Source organism: Bemisia tabaci, chromosome 2, assembly GCF_918797505.1.
Source record: "Bemisia tabaci chromosome 2, PGI_BMITA_v3".
Lineage (NCBI taxonomy): Eukaryota > Metazoa > Arthropoda > Insecta > Hemiptera > Aleyrodidae > Bemisia > Bemisia tabaci.
This window is the reverse complement of record NC_092794.1, coordinates 1,831,533-1,848,775: the sequence shown is the minus strand read 5'-3', so window position 1 is coordinate 1,848,775 and position 17,243 is coordinate 1,831,533. Positions and strand designations below refer to the sequence as shown.

Sequence of the window (17,243 nt, the reverse complement as noted above, 5' to 3'; positions counted from 1 at the left end):
TGTTGTTTAGTGCGCTTCGTGTCTTAGAGATGGGCACAGAGCTGCCTTTCATCCCCGGAAAATGGAGATGTTGCATGTGTGAGGGATTTGCGATTTGACCGTTGATTCTTATGTAAAAGTTCGCGAGAAACACGATGGTGCCACTGGTTTTCTCTGAAATCAACTCCCAAGCTCAAAAAAACTCTCAAGTTAAGGCCAAAATGGAGGGGATATCCCACCCTACCCTGAGAGTCCACCTCTACATCAAAAAAAAAAAAACTCTGCAAACATTGACAGGGCTGCCACTTTATTTGGGGACTCCAAAACTGAAAACACGACAACCCTGCTAATGTATTTGCTCCCTATCTTTGCATGGAGAGTTTGTTTTGATGTAGAGGTGGACTCTCAGGGTAGGGTGGGATATCCCCTCCATTTTGGCCTCACTTTGAGAGCTTTTTTTGAGCTTGGGAGATGATTTCAGAGAAAACCAGCGGCACCATCGTGTTTCTCGCGAACGTTTACATAAGAATCAACAGTCAAATCGCAAATCCCTCACACATGCAACATCTCCATTGAGTGATCTCTCTCATCGCCATCATATTTTATTTATCATATTTATATACTAATTTAGAGGCTAGACACACAGGGTCACGGCCCTAGTCAGAAGTTAGAAGAAGAAGAAGAAGAAAATCGAATCGATTTTTTACCGAAAATCAAATCGATATATTCGAATAAATCGCCATTCAGTGTGCAGATGTACCTACCATCAGGAGCTCTTCAAAATATGGACGTGACGCATTTGAGGAGAGCCCAGCTGGACAACATTTTGCAACAGGAGCTACTATTATCGGCTACTAATGTTACCGACGTTGTTCCTTACATTGCTGTGCTAAGGAAGAACGCCGCATGAACCTCTAGGCGTTGCCGAATTTCCTTAGGTGAATCACGAATTCTCGAGAAAATTTGTAAATATTTTTCTTCCAATTTTCAGATAATTTTGTTCGCAATTTTACCTAGAGGTCTTGCAAGGAAAATTTCATTGAAAAATATTCATAACTTTCCTCAAAATTAAACATTTTGTCGAAGGAAGTGTGGCTTCTCTCGAATGTTCATACGGCGTTCTTCCTTAGCATGGCAGTATAGGTGTGTTTTCATTCTCACTGATCCAAATTTCTGAATACCTCCGATATTTACCTACCCTTAATCTACTCGCAGAAGTGGATTGCGTGAGATAGATCAAAATATCTTCTCCTCTTTCTTTTTGCTCTTCCTCTACTTCCTAATTTCATCACTCATCTTCTTCCTCGTTTTCTTCTCTCTCTCTTTTATACTGGGGGCGCGATACGATGGTGTCTGGAAAATCGGACGGGTAAACACCATTACCTATCTCGTAAATAGCAACAAAGCAACCCTCGATACCGCAACTCGGCACGCTCGAGATTGCTGCCCCATTGTTTGCGCCTACCTGAATCTGACCCTCGAAATTTCAACGGAGGATTCGGCAGCTAGAGTGTAATTTTTTTATTTTTTCAAAAAACGTTTTTACAGCTTATATTTTTAGATTCGCGGTAAAGTTTCGAGCAAATAGGTGGTCAAATTAAGGAAAATACATGATTCTGTGGTATAGTAAGATCAATACTGCTGCTGAATTTGCAACTTGCTGAACGTCATCTCAGTTGTACATACATCAACTACGCATAAAGATATTTAGTTCAATGTATTCTGCTATTTTAGCAGAATGTAAATTTACTGAGAAAGTTCAAATCGGCAACGCTGTACAGCCTAAACGAGGTTTCACTTCAAGTTGAAACTTTTTCTGGAAGTTTGCCTTACCATAAGCTTTCGATTGAGCCGTGTCTCGTTGACCAACTCGGGTATACTAGTCTGTTGAACCATGATGATTCAGTATTTCGTGAGTATAGCGCATAAAAATGAAAAATTGGCGACGCTGTACAGCCTAAACGAGGTTTCACTTCAAGTTGAAATTTTTCCTGGAAGTTTGCCTTACCATAAGCTTTCGTTTGAGCCTTGTTCCGTTGACCAACTCGGGAGTACTAGTCTACACTGAAAAAAAGTGGAGGTGGGATTGACCATAATGGTATAGTAAAAAAAAATATGGTGATAAAAAGCCAAATAATGGTCGATTTAAGCATCTAGATGAAAGTGAGAATCATACTCGATATAAAAATTACCATACCCGGATTGTAAATATCAGTTAGGTGTGTCTGTCCATCGTTTAGGTATTTCTCACCATCAGCTGGGTATTTTTTACCATACGATGAGTTAAAAGTATGGAATAACATGGTAACACTTGCGTTTGATATCTGTAGGCATCTGTATGCGACTGGTCATGGTGTTGGTAGGTTAAATTTACCATACTGGTATAGTCAGCGTGGTGAGAGCTCCCGCTTGACTGCGCTGCGGTCTGTGGTCCGCCATTTTTCGTTTGTCTGTTTGTCAGTTATAAATTTATCACGTTGAGGGTCGGAGTCCGTGGCTGTGTTTTATTGATCCATATTAATCCATGTGAATCCACGCGTAATTTGCCCAAATTTGTGTTCGAATTGTCCCTAAAGCTACCGTCTTCTCTTCGAATCTATCTATATTGATCTGCCACATACATTTTCTGAGATTTTTTCGTTATTCGTATCGACCAATTTCTGGAGGTTAGGAGTTGCTACAATGAATCTGGCTTGCAAAGTGAAGGAATCCTGAAAATTTGAAAACCTTCGCAAAGTTGTTCTGCAATCCAGTGAATATCGGTTCTGTGTAAAGTCATTTCGAAAACATAAAAGTGCGGAAGTAATTTGAAAATAATCGACTAGAAGTGATTTTTGAATACTTCGTTCGTAGGTATATCTATATTCTTGTTAAAATTTTCGAAGCTCAACATACTCAGATGAAGAGACAAATGTGCGTGGGATTGATGTTTAACTGTAACTTTAAGCAAAATTTGGCAGCTTCTGCCCCACCGTGAACCGTGCGATTGGATTTTCATGTAGTGTCTTTTTGTGGGTATATTTTGAACTATCTATTTATTATATGCAATTAAATTTTCCGTGGATCTGATTTAGTCTGTAAATGATACCTTAACGCGAATAACAAGTATGGTTTTGGTATCATTTACTTGAAATCAGTGAAGCAATTATCTGCTATTTCTCGTTGAAACTGTCTTTAACTGCCATTGATTGTGTATGTAACGGAATTTCTAAAAGTAAGATGTAAGTAAAATATCCACGACTTTCATCAAAAGCATTTAATAATATAAGATGAGTGGATTTTAGAATCTACAAGGTTTGTCGCAGCATCTGGATGCTTGAAATTACCATACTAGTCAGTCGGGAACGCCACACTGGCACTGTGTCGCATAGTGTCAGCCGTATCGTGTTATTTACCATACCGGTATATTGGTAACTATGCTGCAGCTTCACTGTGTAAAAAATCAAGTAGACAGTATGGTAAATAACACCCAAACTCTGGTAAATCCCACCGATTATTTTTTTCAGTGTACTTATGCACCGGACTAATAGTCCAATGTCCTTGATTTTAGCACATGAAACTGGAAAATTGGCAACGCTGTACAGCCTAAACGAGGGGTCACTTCAAGTTGAAACTTTGCATGGAAGTTTTCCTTGCCATAAGCTTTCGTTTGAGTCTTGTCCCGTTGACCAACTCGGGTATAAAAAAAAGCGGCTAAACTTGGCGAGGCTCTTTCAGAGCTCCAACTTGGAATACGCGGAAGTCTAATTTTAGTAACACATATATCATACGTCCTCCATGAAATGATTTTCCGAGATTTTTTCCTTTCAGACGTTAATAGCCTGAGGTGCTGAATGTCTATTAATAAATTAACTAACTAGCATCTTAGGCTATTAACGTCTAAAAGGAAAAAATCACGGAAAATCATTTCATGGAGGACGTATGATATGTGTTACAAAAATTAGACTTCCGCGTGTTTCAAGTTGGAGTTCTGAAATTTTCTTATCATACTTCCTACTAATGTGACGCTTTTAAAGTGCTCTCGAGCGCTTTGTGACCACCAATCGCTGCTGGTAGCGATCCTGCCAGAGCTCCTCCGGTAAATCGTGTCTCCTCATTTCCTGCCATACACAGTCACTCCGCAATTTGGCGGATTAATTTGACACGATTAGAATTAATTCAAATTGTAATTTTTTAAAATTCAGAAAATTTAAATTTTTCAAAATTCAGACGATTTTAATTTCCTCATTCCAACCTTTTTCAGCCCAAAAACCAGTTTCAATACTTTAAAACTATTCAACAAAGGGTTAATATTTTCAAAAGATTGACAAAATATTTTCAAAGCCTTTCTAAATATATTTCCTTGCACAGGCATTGCATTCTTTGTGTACACGGAATAAAATAGGGTAGTATATACAACCAGCGGCTAGTTAAAAATGCGCCGGTTACCGTGCGGTAGTTACGATAACTACCGCGGTGGAGGTCACAACTAACCCGGTAGCTACATCAACAACCGATGTTGATGTAACTACCGGGTTAGTTGTGACCTCCACCGCGGTAGTTATCGTAACTACTGCACGGTAGCTGGCGCATTTTTAACTAGCCGCTGGTTGTGTCGACTACCCTATTTTTTTCCGTGTATCCAATTTCATATGTATCGTTCTTTCAACTCAAGTTTGAGCCTCTGTTTCGAGGTCGATATGCGTTTGAATCGCTGAAACCCACATTCTTTCCCGAAGAATATTCACCATCAACCGCCAAAGATCGTAAAATCTTCCAACTTTAGAATGAGGCCGATTTTGGTATCTATCAATACCTCTCCTTTCGGATAGCCACACTAGCTCTGAAGGTTCTTTGATCCTCTAAATAAAAGTTCTACCTGACTCTTAAGCCTTTTGCAATTATAATACTTTTTCTTCTCACAATTACACAAAAAATCGGCGTTTTCTCAGCGTCCCCGCAGAATTTGAAACGCTTTTAAGAAGTTAAGGTATAGAACAACTAAGTGATGGGTGGTTCATATCTACCTTCTAATAATGCTCCACGCTTAACCATCTCGTAGTAATTATACACTAGAGGTCCCCCAAATCAATTCTGCACATCTGAACGCATGATTACCACCATGATTCTGGCAACTATGTACACTCTACTCGTTACTACATTCGTTCCGTTTCGTTCGAAGAAACTGTTAGATAATATTTGCATAGGAGGAGCGCACTCTTTTGTTACGCTACCCTGGAACGAAAACGTTTCTGATGGGGTCAATTTTGCCTCACACCCTTTGGAGACGATTGTTTATTACGTACCCATTACAAGCTAGACCACCAATATAAGTTTTTTTTTTTTTTTTTTTTTTTTTCCAGAGGGAAGTTTAATGCCCCACTTTGACCTGGAGAATTCATTTGGGCTCACCTGTAACAATCATTTGTAATCAGCTTGGTTCTTACATGATGTTACACATTTTATGCTCTTAATTATTTCCGGTGAAAGGAGAACAACATGATTATCTGACGAGTCAAAATACTGTCGAGTAAGGATGGCTAACCACTAATGGCCGCTAATTTTGGCGCCGCTCAGATAAAGAAACTTAACTCTATTCTTTGGTTGCAAAATTTTCTTAAACTATTAAAGTTTATAACAAAAATCTGCCTGCTCATTTTTCGCCCCTGATTATGCATCGAAAAACGAAAATATTATGGTTAGAAGTTAATTTTAGTTGTTATCGTCGCGCGTATACTTACTAAGTGTTTCGCGTGCAATTCTTTTTAGAATACATGTAACAGATGGCTTTAATTCGGTCATAGTCCAGTGACATGTGCTATGGAATCTCCAAAAACAGCATTTTAAGTCTTACAAGGGGAGGCTACCGATTGCCCCCTCAGATCGGGTTCAAATTTGGCAGGGAGGTGGAATAGGTTAATATAAGAAACCGTATTTTTTTTAGGTGCCAATGCCCAGCCGTTTTTGAGTAAGGAATTTTTGAAGTTGCCGTGTCAGCGACGCGCTCAAGTTGAGTCTACTGTGCGCGCACCTTGTAATGCGATCCGAGATTCTACATAGTCATGTGTGTCCGTTGGCCAAGCAGTAGCGCACTTGCCTACGGCGCCGCGGGTGCGGGATTCGATTCTTGGTCTGAGTGCTTAATTTTTACAATTGATTATTTTGTTTTTTAATCGCTTCATCACAGCAAATTGTAAGTCACCTTGTAAACGCTATGATGCTAATAATATTTTTTTTCTTTTTTGTCAAAAAATAATACAAAAAAATAATAAAAAAAAAACATAAAAATAATTAGAATCATAACGTTTACAAGGTGATTTATAATTTGTTGTGATGAAGCGATTAAAAAACAAAATAATTAATTGCAAAAATTAACTATTCGAACTAAGAGTCGAACCCCTCACCCGCGGCGCCGTGAGGGAATGCGCTACCGCTTGGCCAACGGTCACATATGCTGTTACGGAATCTCGAATCGCATTAAAAGGTGCGCGCACAGTAGGCTCAACTTGAGCGCGTCGCTGACACGAAAAAACGGCAACTTCAAAAATTCACAACTCAAAAACGGCTGGGTATTGACACCTAAAACAAAATACGGTTTCTTATATTAACCTATTCTACCTCTCTGCCAAATTTGAACCCGATCTGAGGGGGACAATCGGTAGCCTCCCCTTGTTAGTTTGTCGTTTTATAAGAGGTGATAGAGTCGAGCATAAAAGTCGGAGAGCCAGGATGATTGACAAGGCGCGGGCCGCGCCGCGATGAGGAAGATCAAGGATACTGAAAATGATGTAAAATGCCCAACGAAACAGGATACAAATCAACGTACTCCGCAGTCGAGAAATTGCCTACCTGTGCACATTGAAGGCGAACACATGAACGCACTGAGAACGCCGCGTGCTGTCTTCGGCATGGCTCCCAAGAGGAAACTAGAGTCGCAATATTGATTGCGGGCCGAGGGGCACCCCTACTTTGACGAATCTTCTCCAATTGACTGATTCGCCCGGTGTCCACTTTGGAAAATAACACGGGGTTCATTTTTCATCGAATATATCTCGAGTTAGGAAAAAAGTATGCGTCGGAGATTTCAGAAATTAATTCTGCAGATTTTCCTGAAGAAATTAATAAGTAATACACGTCACTTTTTCTCAAAAACACCGAACAGTTCGACCTGGAATTTCGTTTTTTCATGAAACAAAGTGTCATGTTTCCAGATCGAGCTGTTCGATGTGTTTGAAAAAAAAAAGTATAGCATGCATTACCCATCAACCGCCTCAAAAAAATCTGGAAAATTGACTCCTGAAATCTCCGGCGTATGATTTTCTCCTCGTTTTCAAAATATTTTGGATGAAAAATGAGCCCCGTGTTATTTTCCACGAGGGCCCCAGAAAGTGGGCACCACCCTAATAGCACAACCCGTTTCACTAATATTTTAGAAACATCTCATAGGTGTCTAACTTGTGTCATCTCACTGAAACGTTTCAGAAATATTCTTGAAATATATAATTGACACGAAGCTTTGCAGAGGTTTCATTGATACAAATTTGAACCGTTTTAAAAACGTTTTTTTTAAAATTAAAAAAAATTAAAATCAAAATATATTAGAAAGAAATTTGAAATAAATTACGGCTGTAAAAAATGAATCAAAATAGAAATGTTTCAGAACAATCTTGGAAACATTATTCCGAAACCTACGTCCAAATTTTGTACCTAAAAATATATATTGGAAATAAATTTGAAATGTTTTACTTTCAGTTTTTTGATGCGTGATTACCATAATTTTGAATTGTGTTGAAAACAAATTTAAAAAAAATTTACGCGATTTTTCAGAAATATTTCTTAAACATATCAGAAATATTTCGAATGAATTTTGAAAAATACCATTTCATCTGAAACATTTTTGAAACAAATTTAAAACATTTTGACCTAGTTTGATCTTTGTTACGTTGAACTGAGTCAAAATTATTTTCCAAACATTTCTTCTTCATCTCATTAATCTTTGTTAAAACGTTTCCAAAACAAATTATAAATGTCATCTGAAATGGGTGGTTTTAGTTGAAATATTTGGAACACATTTTGAAAATGTTTCAACAAATCCTTTACAAAACATTTTCAAAATGTCTCTAAAACCTTTTTGAATATTTTGTTTAAAAATTTATACGTCACTTAAAAATGTTTTTGACACGTTTTAGAAATGTTTCATTGATTAACATAGAAACATTTCTAGGACCTTTCTGAAACTTTTCCTGGTTCAAACTGAATCCACCAGAGGGCGTTGACGTTTAGTTTATCAATTTTACCAAATTTCAGCTTAATTTTTCGTCTCAAGCTATACTTTTTGGACATTTAATTATGTGAAGGTTATAAACACGTTTAATTCCTTGTATGAATCGAGTTCATCTCCATAAAAGCTCATAAGTTATGGATTACCTATCTAGAATATTGAATCCGTACATCGTGCTTTACGTATACTTTTCTAAAGTGAAGGTGTTCTAATCCCTCTGATAGGTTGATAATGATGAAGTGTAACGATTCAGCCTTCAGGCATGGTTGGTATCAAGGGATTCCTGTTGTGATGGTTCTAATTCCACAGCGACATTAGTTATTAAAACAAATGTCTGAAAATTTTTGATACTTAACCTCTAGTTAACCCCCGAAGAAACAAATTTCTGAAAAACATTTCTAAAACATTTCATAGTGAACAGTCAGAACCTAATTTTCTCAAACACATGTTACAGAAATGTTGCTGAAACGATTCAGTGAAACTTTGAAACATCCTCAATAGGTTTCAGAAACATCTTCCCACGGTGTAGGCGACACAAGAATTTGGAGTGACATAGAGAAGTGTCTGAAACGTGTTAAAAACTGAATGAAAACATTTTGAACGTGTTTAAAATGTTTCGATGAAATGTGTTGACAATGTTTTTTGATTTCAGTGACACATTTTTGAAACATTTTAAACACTAATTGTGCTACTAGGGCAGGCAGATCAGCCAATCAGAGATGACGCGTACAAAGGGGTGCCACTCGGCCCGCAATTCAAATTACTGCTCTTTTTCTCTTTGTTGGAGGTATAAGATCTCACCTGTCGCCAAGGGATCAGCGGAAGGTCTCCCCTGGTGTTTGCCTCAGCCACTGGGCAAGTCCCTAAAAGTGGAGGAGGAGAAAACGTTTCCTATCTGAAATTAGTTTAATAAAATTTCCCAACAGGAATAAATAGGATTCGCGGGCGACTTACTTGAACTTCGCTGAGTTTGAGGGAGCTAGCGATCTGAGATCTCTCGGTGAGGCTTAAGTATTTCTTGGCGTGGAATTCCCTCTCGAGTTCGAGGAGTTGCTCGCTGGTGAAGGCGGTGCGTCGCCGCCTTGTCTTGCTCCCGCCACCGCCTCCTCCGCCTGCGCCAAGCGTGGATTGGCCCCCCTCCTCCTCGCTCAGACTCGCCCCTAAAACAAAGAAACGCAACACGCATGTCAGTACAACTCCGATACCTTTCGGAAATCACCCAAATGGAGCTCTTGCACACCATAGGGATTTGCGATTGGTGGTTCTTATCCTCAGCACTATGTAGACCGATCAGTCAATTATCATTTCAGGATTTTAAGAATTTTCTTAAGAACTACATTGCGTTGTAGAATGCCAGGTATATGCGCAAGAAAGACAAAGAAACATTTCGACGGTGTAGGTCGGCAGTCACATAACTCGTGTATTTTTAGCAAGAAAAAAAAAAAAAAAAAAAAAAAAAAGGACGAGAGCCCCTGCGCATAAGCCTATGGAATCATTCTAAACCCAGAAGTCGGCCAAATTCAGAGAAATAAAAGCAGAATAATGTCAGGAAAAAAACTCGCATTCAATACAGAAATCGATAGTTGAATCGAATGCGAGGTTTTTTTTCCTACCACTATCCTGCTTTCATTTCTTTGAATTTTGCCGACTTTAGGGTTTAGAATGATTTTTTGGGCTTAAGTATAGGCAGGGGCTCCGGTCCTTTTTTTTTTTGTTAAAAATTCAAAATTTGCCGAGATTTCTCACCTAATCTATGCAATATATCGCATGCCAGTACAATCACGTCACTTGAGTTTGACGAATCACCTTAAGGATCATATACAGGGTGTAACAAAAGTCCGTCCCACCCCTGCTAACTTTTGAACGAACTGAGCTAGGAAAATGAAACTTTGGGAATGTTCCTATCTCAAAGGGGACCATCTTTTTGGGGTGTCAAAATTTTGCCCCCCCCCCCCTCAGGGGGGACGGAGGCCCCCAACTTTTTTTTCAAATAGCAACCCCTATCTTGTAATACCTCATTCGAAAGAGCATAAGAAACTAAGAATTTTGGCGCAAAACGCATATCAATATCTTACTTTTTGACCGAGTTATGATAGGTCAAAGGTCAAATTTGACCTATTTTCAAAAAATCATAACTCCAGTTCAAATTATCGGAAAGGAAAAAACAAAACGGAAAAATTTACCAAATTGTGTCCGCTTTTAAGTAAAAATTACAGAAATCACTTCGAACTAATTTTAAGGGGGGGGGGGGTTTGGACCCCCCAATACGTCAATTCAAAGGCCATTCCATTTTCTCGCGAAATAAGCCAATTTCCCCTAGATTTGCCTCCGCATTATCTCGGTAAGGTCAGAATCATTTCGACATTACGTTGACAAGTCTCGGGAAAAGTTTTAAGAAAAACGAAATTTAAGGTGATTAAATTTGACCGTTTAAATTTTTTTTTTTAACTTTTCCCGAAATTTGGGGACTTGCTAACGTAATGTTGAACTGATTTTGACCTTACTGAACTAATGTGGAGGCAAATCTAGGGGAAATTGGCTTATTTCGCGAGAAAATGGAATGGCCTTTGGATTGACGTATTCGGAGATCCAACCCCACCCCCCCTTAAAATTAGTTCGAAGTGATTTCTGTAATTTTTACTTAAAAGCGGACACAATTTGGTAAATTTTTCCGTTTTGTTTTTTCCTTTCCGATAATTTGAACTGGAGTTATGAGTTTTTGAAAATAGGTCAAATTTGACCTTTGACCTATCATAACTCGGTCAAAAAGTAAGATATTGATATGCGTTTTGCGCCAAAATTCTTAGTTTCTTATGCTCTTTCGAATGAGGTATCACAAGATAGGGGTTGCTATTTGAAAAAAAAGTTGGGGGCCTCCGTCCCCCCGGAGGGGGGGACCAAAATTTTGACACTCCAAAAAGATGGTCCCCTTTGAGATAGGAACATTCCAAAAGTTTCATTTTCCTAGCTCAATTCGTTCAAAAGTTGGCAGGAGTGGGACGGACTTTTGTTACACCCTGTATGAGCACATTACAATAAAAACAAGCAGAAAAGTCCAACACTTAAAAAAAGAGGTGCTGTATTAACATCCTGGATGTTAAAAAATGTGCGAGAACTCTTGGATGTTGTCATTACCACTCTGGCTGTGAAAGTAACATCCTAGGATGTAACTTTTACATGCTATTATGCTACGTTAACTGTCAGAGTGTAGAAACATCCAAAAGTTGTCACACATTTTTTTAACAACCGTAACATACGGGATGTTACCACAGCATCTTTTTTTTCGGTGTTGGTGCTGGACATGCGCGGCATGATCGAGAATAATCGGAGTTTAACGAACGATTTAAAGGAGGAAGACGAACTTGACTTCAAAATGACATCAAAAATTTTGAGGTTTGAAAGTGAAAGATTCGTTTTATTAAAATCATAATTTTATTCATTTCTTCTTCTTCTTCTTTTTAAAAAAATACAAAAAACAATAAAAAATAATTAAGGAATAATTTTAAAAAAAGAAAGAAAGACTTACTCGTAACTCTACTCATTGGTACTTGATTTATTTACACATTTTAAATGTTTTTTCCAGAAAAAATTGAAAGAAAATGCAGTAACACGTAAAATTTTGTTTTGAATAAAAAGCTTGCTTTCAATATGTTTCCCGCTACGGGGACGGCTTTGAAATTACCCAAGATTCAACGGAGCATTCATTTTATATCAGTCGTAGAGTTAGGCAACCCGTGCAAAAAGCACGGTTTATGGATACCGCGCTTAATGAAAGTTATATGACGTATAGTATTTAGGTCTTTGGGAGCTTTTTAATTTTTACCCTACTGTAAAATATTGAAATTATGCTTAACTTGTTCCTTATATTTGTTTTGGAAGTTATCAAATATTTATTTTTTCCCAAAAATTATTGAAAAGCTTAGCAGTAATTATAAATTGATCAATATCGATCACTCTACATCTCTTGCAGCGGCACCATGTTTCGCGATGAATTTTGCAAAAGACTAAGTACTTAAATCGCTTATCTCTTACACCCCTGGGCTTTAGATTTGTGAACACTGATTCGGTCCTGAAGAGGTGCATTGGGTATGTATTTAACTTGAAGTGCGTATCATGGGTGGCGGTAGCCACCTCCGGACAAAGTCTAAACTCGACAACAGTGAAAGGCGTCCAAACGAAAAAGGTGGCAGCCAACCATAGACACACGTAACTCCCTTATTCTGAAAATGCCAGTTATGGTCATGGTGCAAAAATATTTACCTGCAGTGAGGTGATTTGCATAATTAGTCATTCCGTTCAATTTTTTGTACCTGAAAAATAATCAGCCACTAACTTGATAGGACGAAACGAACAAGCTAATGATGATAAATAAATTTATTGGGATTTTATTGAGAGAGTATAATGTATCTGAGAATAATTTCAAAAACGGATAGCTTAGTTCGTGAAATGCGCTAGAAGAGGTCCGCCCATTGAAATAATTGGTACATACTAGAGAAAATGCGCTTTTGCTTCTGGCAAGCCCCTCGATAGGAGTGGTAGGACCTCATCGAGCGATGGATCACCGTTAGATGGTCACGCTTATCCATGGCTCGTATTTAGTGAAGTAAATGATCAAGCTGCTGCGGGCTGATTATTAAAAATGTTAACAAAGCGATAGACAGAGAAGACATGGGGAGTACGGAGCAATCCTATTGGTTAAAATGGGTGGTTCCGGTAGACTAACGATGTCCGGAAAAAATGATATTGCTGATTTAACAATTTTGTATTTGAAATGTATCAGACACATTTCAATGTATGATTGTACAATAATAATTGCTAATTTAAGCATTCCCGTGTTTAAATTAGCTCTTTACCCTTTGTAAAATGATAAAGTGTACATTTGCATTGCGTCAGATAGGTATATTTTTGACAATTTAATTGTTAAATTAGAAATCCATTTTTTCCCCGTGTGGACTAACTATAGGGGTTCTTATAGGTTGCCGTTAGTTAGTTTATTATTACATACCTCCATTGTCCATTGAAACCACCCGCTTTCATTGTGTTGTGTACCTATAGTTTTGTCTATCGATTTCAATAATCGGTCCGCTGAAGTCCTTGGTAGCTATTCATATTCCTTTTGTCGGCCCAAAATGCAAATCTATCGAAAATAGATGCGGTCCTACCTGGCAGAATTTCGAAGCAATAAAATCAAAGAAGGCGACGAATAACTATAGCGACTGCTCATCCGTTTACAGGCGGAAACTATGCCTCTTGACACGTCCGAGATGCGTTAAGTGGTGTTTAATTATGAATTGAAGGCTAAATCTAATTAATTGGTCTGTTTACCTTTCGGCGGAGGGCAATTAAATCCGAGTTATGTGCGAGCGACGGGAGCCAAGAACGCGCTCGGACCCACGATTGCTTCAATTTTTAGCTCCCTCACTGTTGCGGGGGTACCTTTCATCAGATCTTGTCATTCGAGATTGATGACCCTTTAATGTGGGTCTTCGCAACTGCATACTTGTCCAATCGCACGTGTATCGAAATCGTTTCATGGGGAAACTGCACCCAATGGATTTGGCACTAGTTTGTTCAAACGATGCCGTGAAATGGACGGTGTCGGAACTTTTTGGCGCGACCGTTTCGGCGCAAGACGTTCCGATTTCGGCGCAGGATTGTTCGGCGCGGAATTTTTCGGCGCAGGAATGTTCGGCGCACGTTCTATATTCTTTAGAATACAACTTACAATACCTTTTTAGCAGCTGTTTACCTTATTTTCCAGAGCGGTTTCCTGTCAGAATATTCCGGAGAGGAAGACAAAGAAAGTGGAAGTTGTGGGTGTGATTGACAAAAATTCCAAGAATTTGCTACAAGTTCGTCAAGTCTTGGAAGTTCTTACCCAACTTTTGCCAGATAAATGTCCAAACAACGATGACATAGGAGAGAAATGAGAGGGATAGGAGTAGGAGTGATTAAACTTCACCAGCTCGGCCCACTAGCTGGACTGAACGAAATAGAAGGCCATGGAAGTGTAAAAAAAAAGTGTATGCATCCCGTGGCACTAAAAAATTGATAACTTCGTAAAAATTTCTAAAATTAGCTGAGTCCTTAGTAAAGAGCCATTGTTACTAAAAAATAAAGACAAAACACCTTCCACAAAACTATCAATATACCTAAGTGATCAATGCGACAAGTTCAGAGAAGTCAGATTTACTGTCTACTGAAATACCCCAAAAAGTCCGTGCGCCGAAAAGTCCCGCGCCGAAAACCCCCCGTACCGAACCACTCGCGCCGAAAATTCCTGCGCCGAAATGATCGCACCGAAAAGTCCGGGGCCCGAAATGGACAGTGTCAGGATAAAGCACCTATTTATATAGTCAGAGTACGGACAAGGCGAAATATGGAGCTCTTAGGGCTTAAAACAGCTAACCTTAGAAAACGAAAAAGGTCGATGCCAATTTCCAGATTTCAATATAAAACCTAAATGACCAAGAATGCTCATAGATAAGCGTTCTACCTAAGAGCTCCATTACCTAACCTCAATATTACAAAAATATCCGTATTTTTAGTAGTCCGTATCCATATATTCCGTTTTTTGTAGGTAGATACTCTGCGTCCGGCTAACCAGCGGGTCTATATTGCTGTGCATAGGTATAGGATGGAGTTGAAATCCGAAGTCCAGTACTTTACCACTAGACCAGCGAGGCTCCATAAGAATATAGGCCCCTAAATTCAATCTCATGAACTGTTACAGGCCTCTAAGTCCGTAATATATGTGTTTATTGACGGATTCTTATAATATTTGGTACCAGAAAAAACAAGCGGAAAAGTTCTAATACTGTCGTATTAGAAAAGCACTCAGGTGTTAGTAAATGTATTTAGTGAAGAAAGGAAGTATTAACTCCGTCGACTTGGCTGGGAAATGGAAATAAAACATCAGCTGATAGCAAACGAAGGTTACCAAGGAAACCGTAAACGCGTTTTTTCGTTTCCCGAGAATGATAGCCACCCATGAGCTCATCAGGCGCGTTTTTTTAGGCTTCTTTTATTTTCAACGATCAATTTCGATAAGAATTACTCTACCGCTAAGAAAATTTCTTTTAGACAAACAATCGTAACTACCCGCGCATTACGTTAAAATCATAAAATACGGTTATCACAGCTTTATTTATTTTAAAACTGGACCCCCCCCCCCCCAAAAAAAAAGCCTACACATCGATGAGCTGGTGCGCCATTTAAACGAATTAGCACTAGCACTAGTATAGTAGTATTCTAGAGGCAAGTCGAAATCAAAAAGCGCTGCCTATCGGCTGAGCGCTTAAAATGTAACCCAAGAAATTCGAATAAGATGTTACTTTTCCGAATAACCGTATGGTCCATAAACCACGGGTCAGAATAAGGCCTGGCAAATAAAAAGTGGGAGATGGCCAATTTTTATTTTTTGGGATTCAGTTAGGTCCGCGGATATCTCAAATGAGAATCTCCAAGATTTACTAGCCGCGCTAATAAGAAGACATGCTTTCAAATAATATTACACAATTTGCTAATCAGCAAAAGTAAAGTGCACAATAGCTTTTTAAACTGGTATAATCGCAAAAATGACGTGCTACATTCGCTATATATCTTGTGCAAACAGCAATTTATTAGATGGTGAAAATCGCAAATTGAGATTGCTAAAGTAGCGATTGATTTTAGCAAGTTTCGAAAAATAATTAGTAAAAAGAGTAAAACCATACACTAATTTGGCAAACATTTTGCAAATCCAGCAAACGTTTTAGCAATAACAGCTGCATAAGTAAGTAAGTAAGTAAGTAAGTAAGTAAGTAAGTAAGTAAAGCCGGGCTGGCCGGCGGGGCGCCCTCAAGGGGCCAAGGCAACTGGCAACTGCCGTCGTGCACCCCAAAGTTGGACCGTATTCCTTAACATATCTTCGTACTATTGACACATTGAGTATCATCTACAGGGTTATCCAAAAGTCACTGACCACCCCTGTAACTTTTTTCCAAATTGAGATAGAAGTTTGAAACTTTGGGAATGTTCCTCGGTCTAAGGTAGCAACTTTTTGGTCCCCCCAAAATTTTGGGAGGCGGCCCCCCTTAAGGGGGGCGGGGGCTAACATTTTTTTTTCAAACGGCAACCCCCCCTTTGTGATACCTCATTCGAAAGATAATGAAAAAAAGACAATTTTTGGCGCAAACCGCAGGTCAAAATGTTCATTTTTGACAAAATGGCGGCCGGTCAAAGTTCAAAATGGCGGAAATTTGGCATCTCCGTTGTTTATTGACGGATTGGTGTGAAACTCGGAATCCTAGGGTTTTTTGAGATGAGAAAAAAGATTCTGGCATTGGTTTTCCAGAAAAGTCAGTCCTTTTCAAAATGGTGGCGATCAAAATGGCGGCCTAGAGTGGGAAGTGGATATTTAGGCTGCATATCGTTGGATTTGCAGGAAACTTGGTTTCTGGGGGTGTTTCGGCACGAGAAGAACGAATCTTTCATTGGATATCTGAAATTTAGAAAAATTCCAAAATGGCGGCGGAAAAATGGCGGGAAATCAGTTTTACGGCTCTTTACCGATGGATTAGCATGAAATTATTTGATATTTCAAGAATCTAATGAAAAATTCCTTTTAATCCAGCCAAAAACCGCCAGGATATCGAATTTCATGCTAATCCATTGGTAAAGAGCCGTAAAACTGATTTCCCGCCATTTTTCCGCCGCCATATTGGAATTTTTCTAAATTTCAGATATCCAATGAAAGATTCGTTCTTCTCGTGCCGAAACACCCCCAGAAACCAAGTTTCCTGCAAATCCAACGATATGCAGCCTAAATATCCACTTCCCACTCTAGGCCGCCATTTTGATCGCCACCATTTTGAAAAGGACTGACTTTTCTGGAAAACCAATGCCAGAATCTTTTTTCTCATCTCAAAAAACCCTAGGATTCCGAGTTTCACACCAATGCGCCAAAAATTGTCTTTTTTTATTATCTTTCGAATGAGGTATCACAAAGGGGGGGTTGCCGTTT

At 38.9% G+C, this 17,243-nt stretch overlaps 1 protein-coding gene across 1 annotated transcript in view; it reads right to left on the bottom strand.

Moving 5' to 3' along the window:
- LOC109036007 (homeobox protein unplugged) overlaps nucleotides 1-11,551 on the bottom strand; it is a 35,034-nt gene extending 23,483 nt beyond the window's left edge. The window contains exons 1-2 of the mRNA XM_072296757.1: nucleotides 11,497-11,551; nucleotides 9,194-9,444 (exon numbers count right to left, since the gene is read on the bottom strand). Coding sequence (XP_072152858.1) covers nucleotides 9,194-9,444; nucleotides 11,497-11,551 — 306 coding nt within the window. The remainder of the gene's footprint in view (nucleotides 1-9,193; nucleotides 9,445-11,496) is intronic.
- Nucleotides 11,552-17,243: the final 5,692 nt, after the last annotated feature.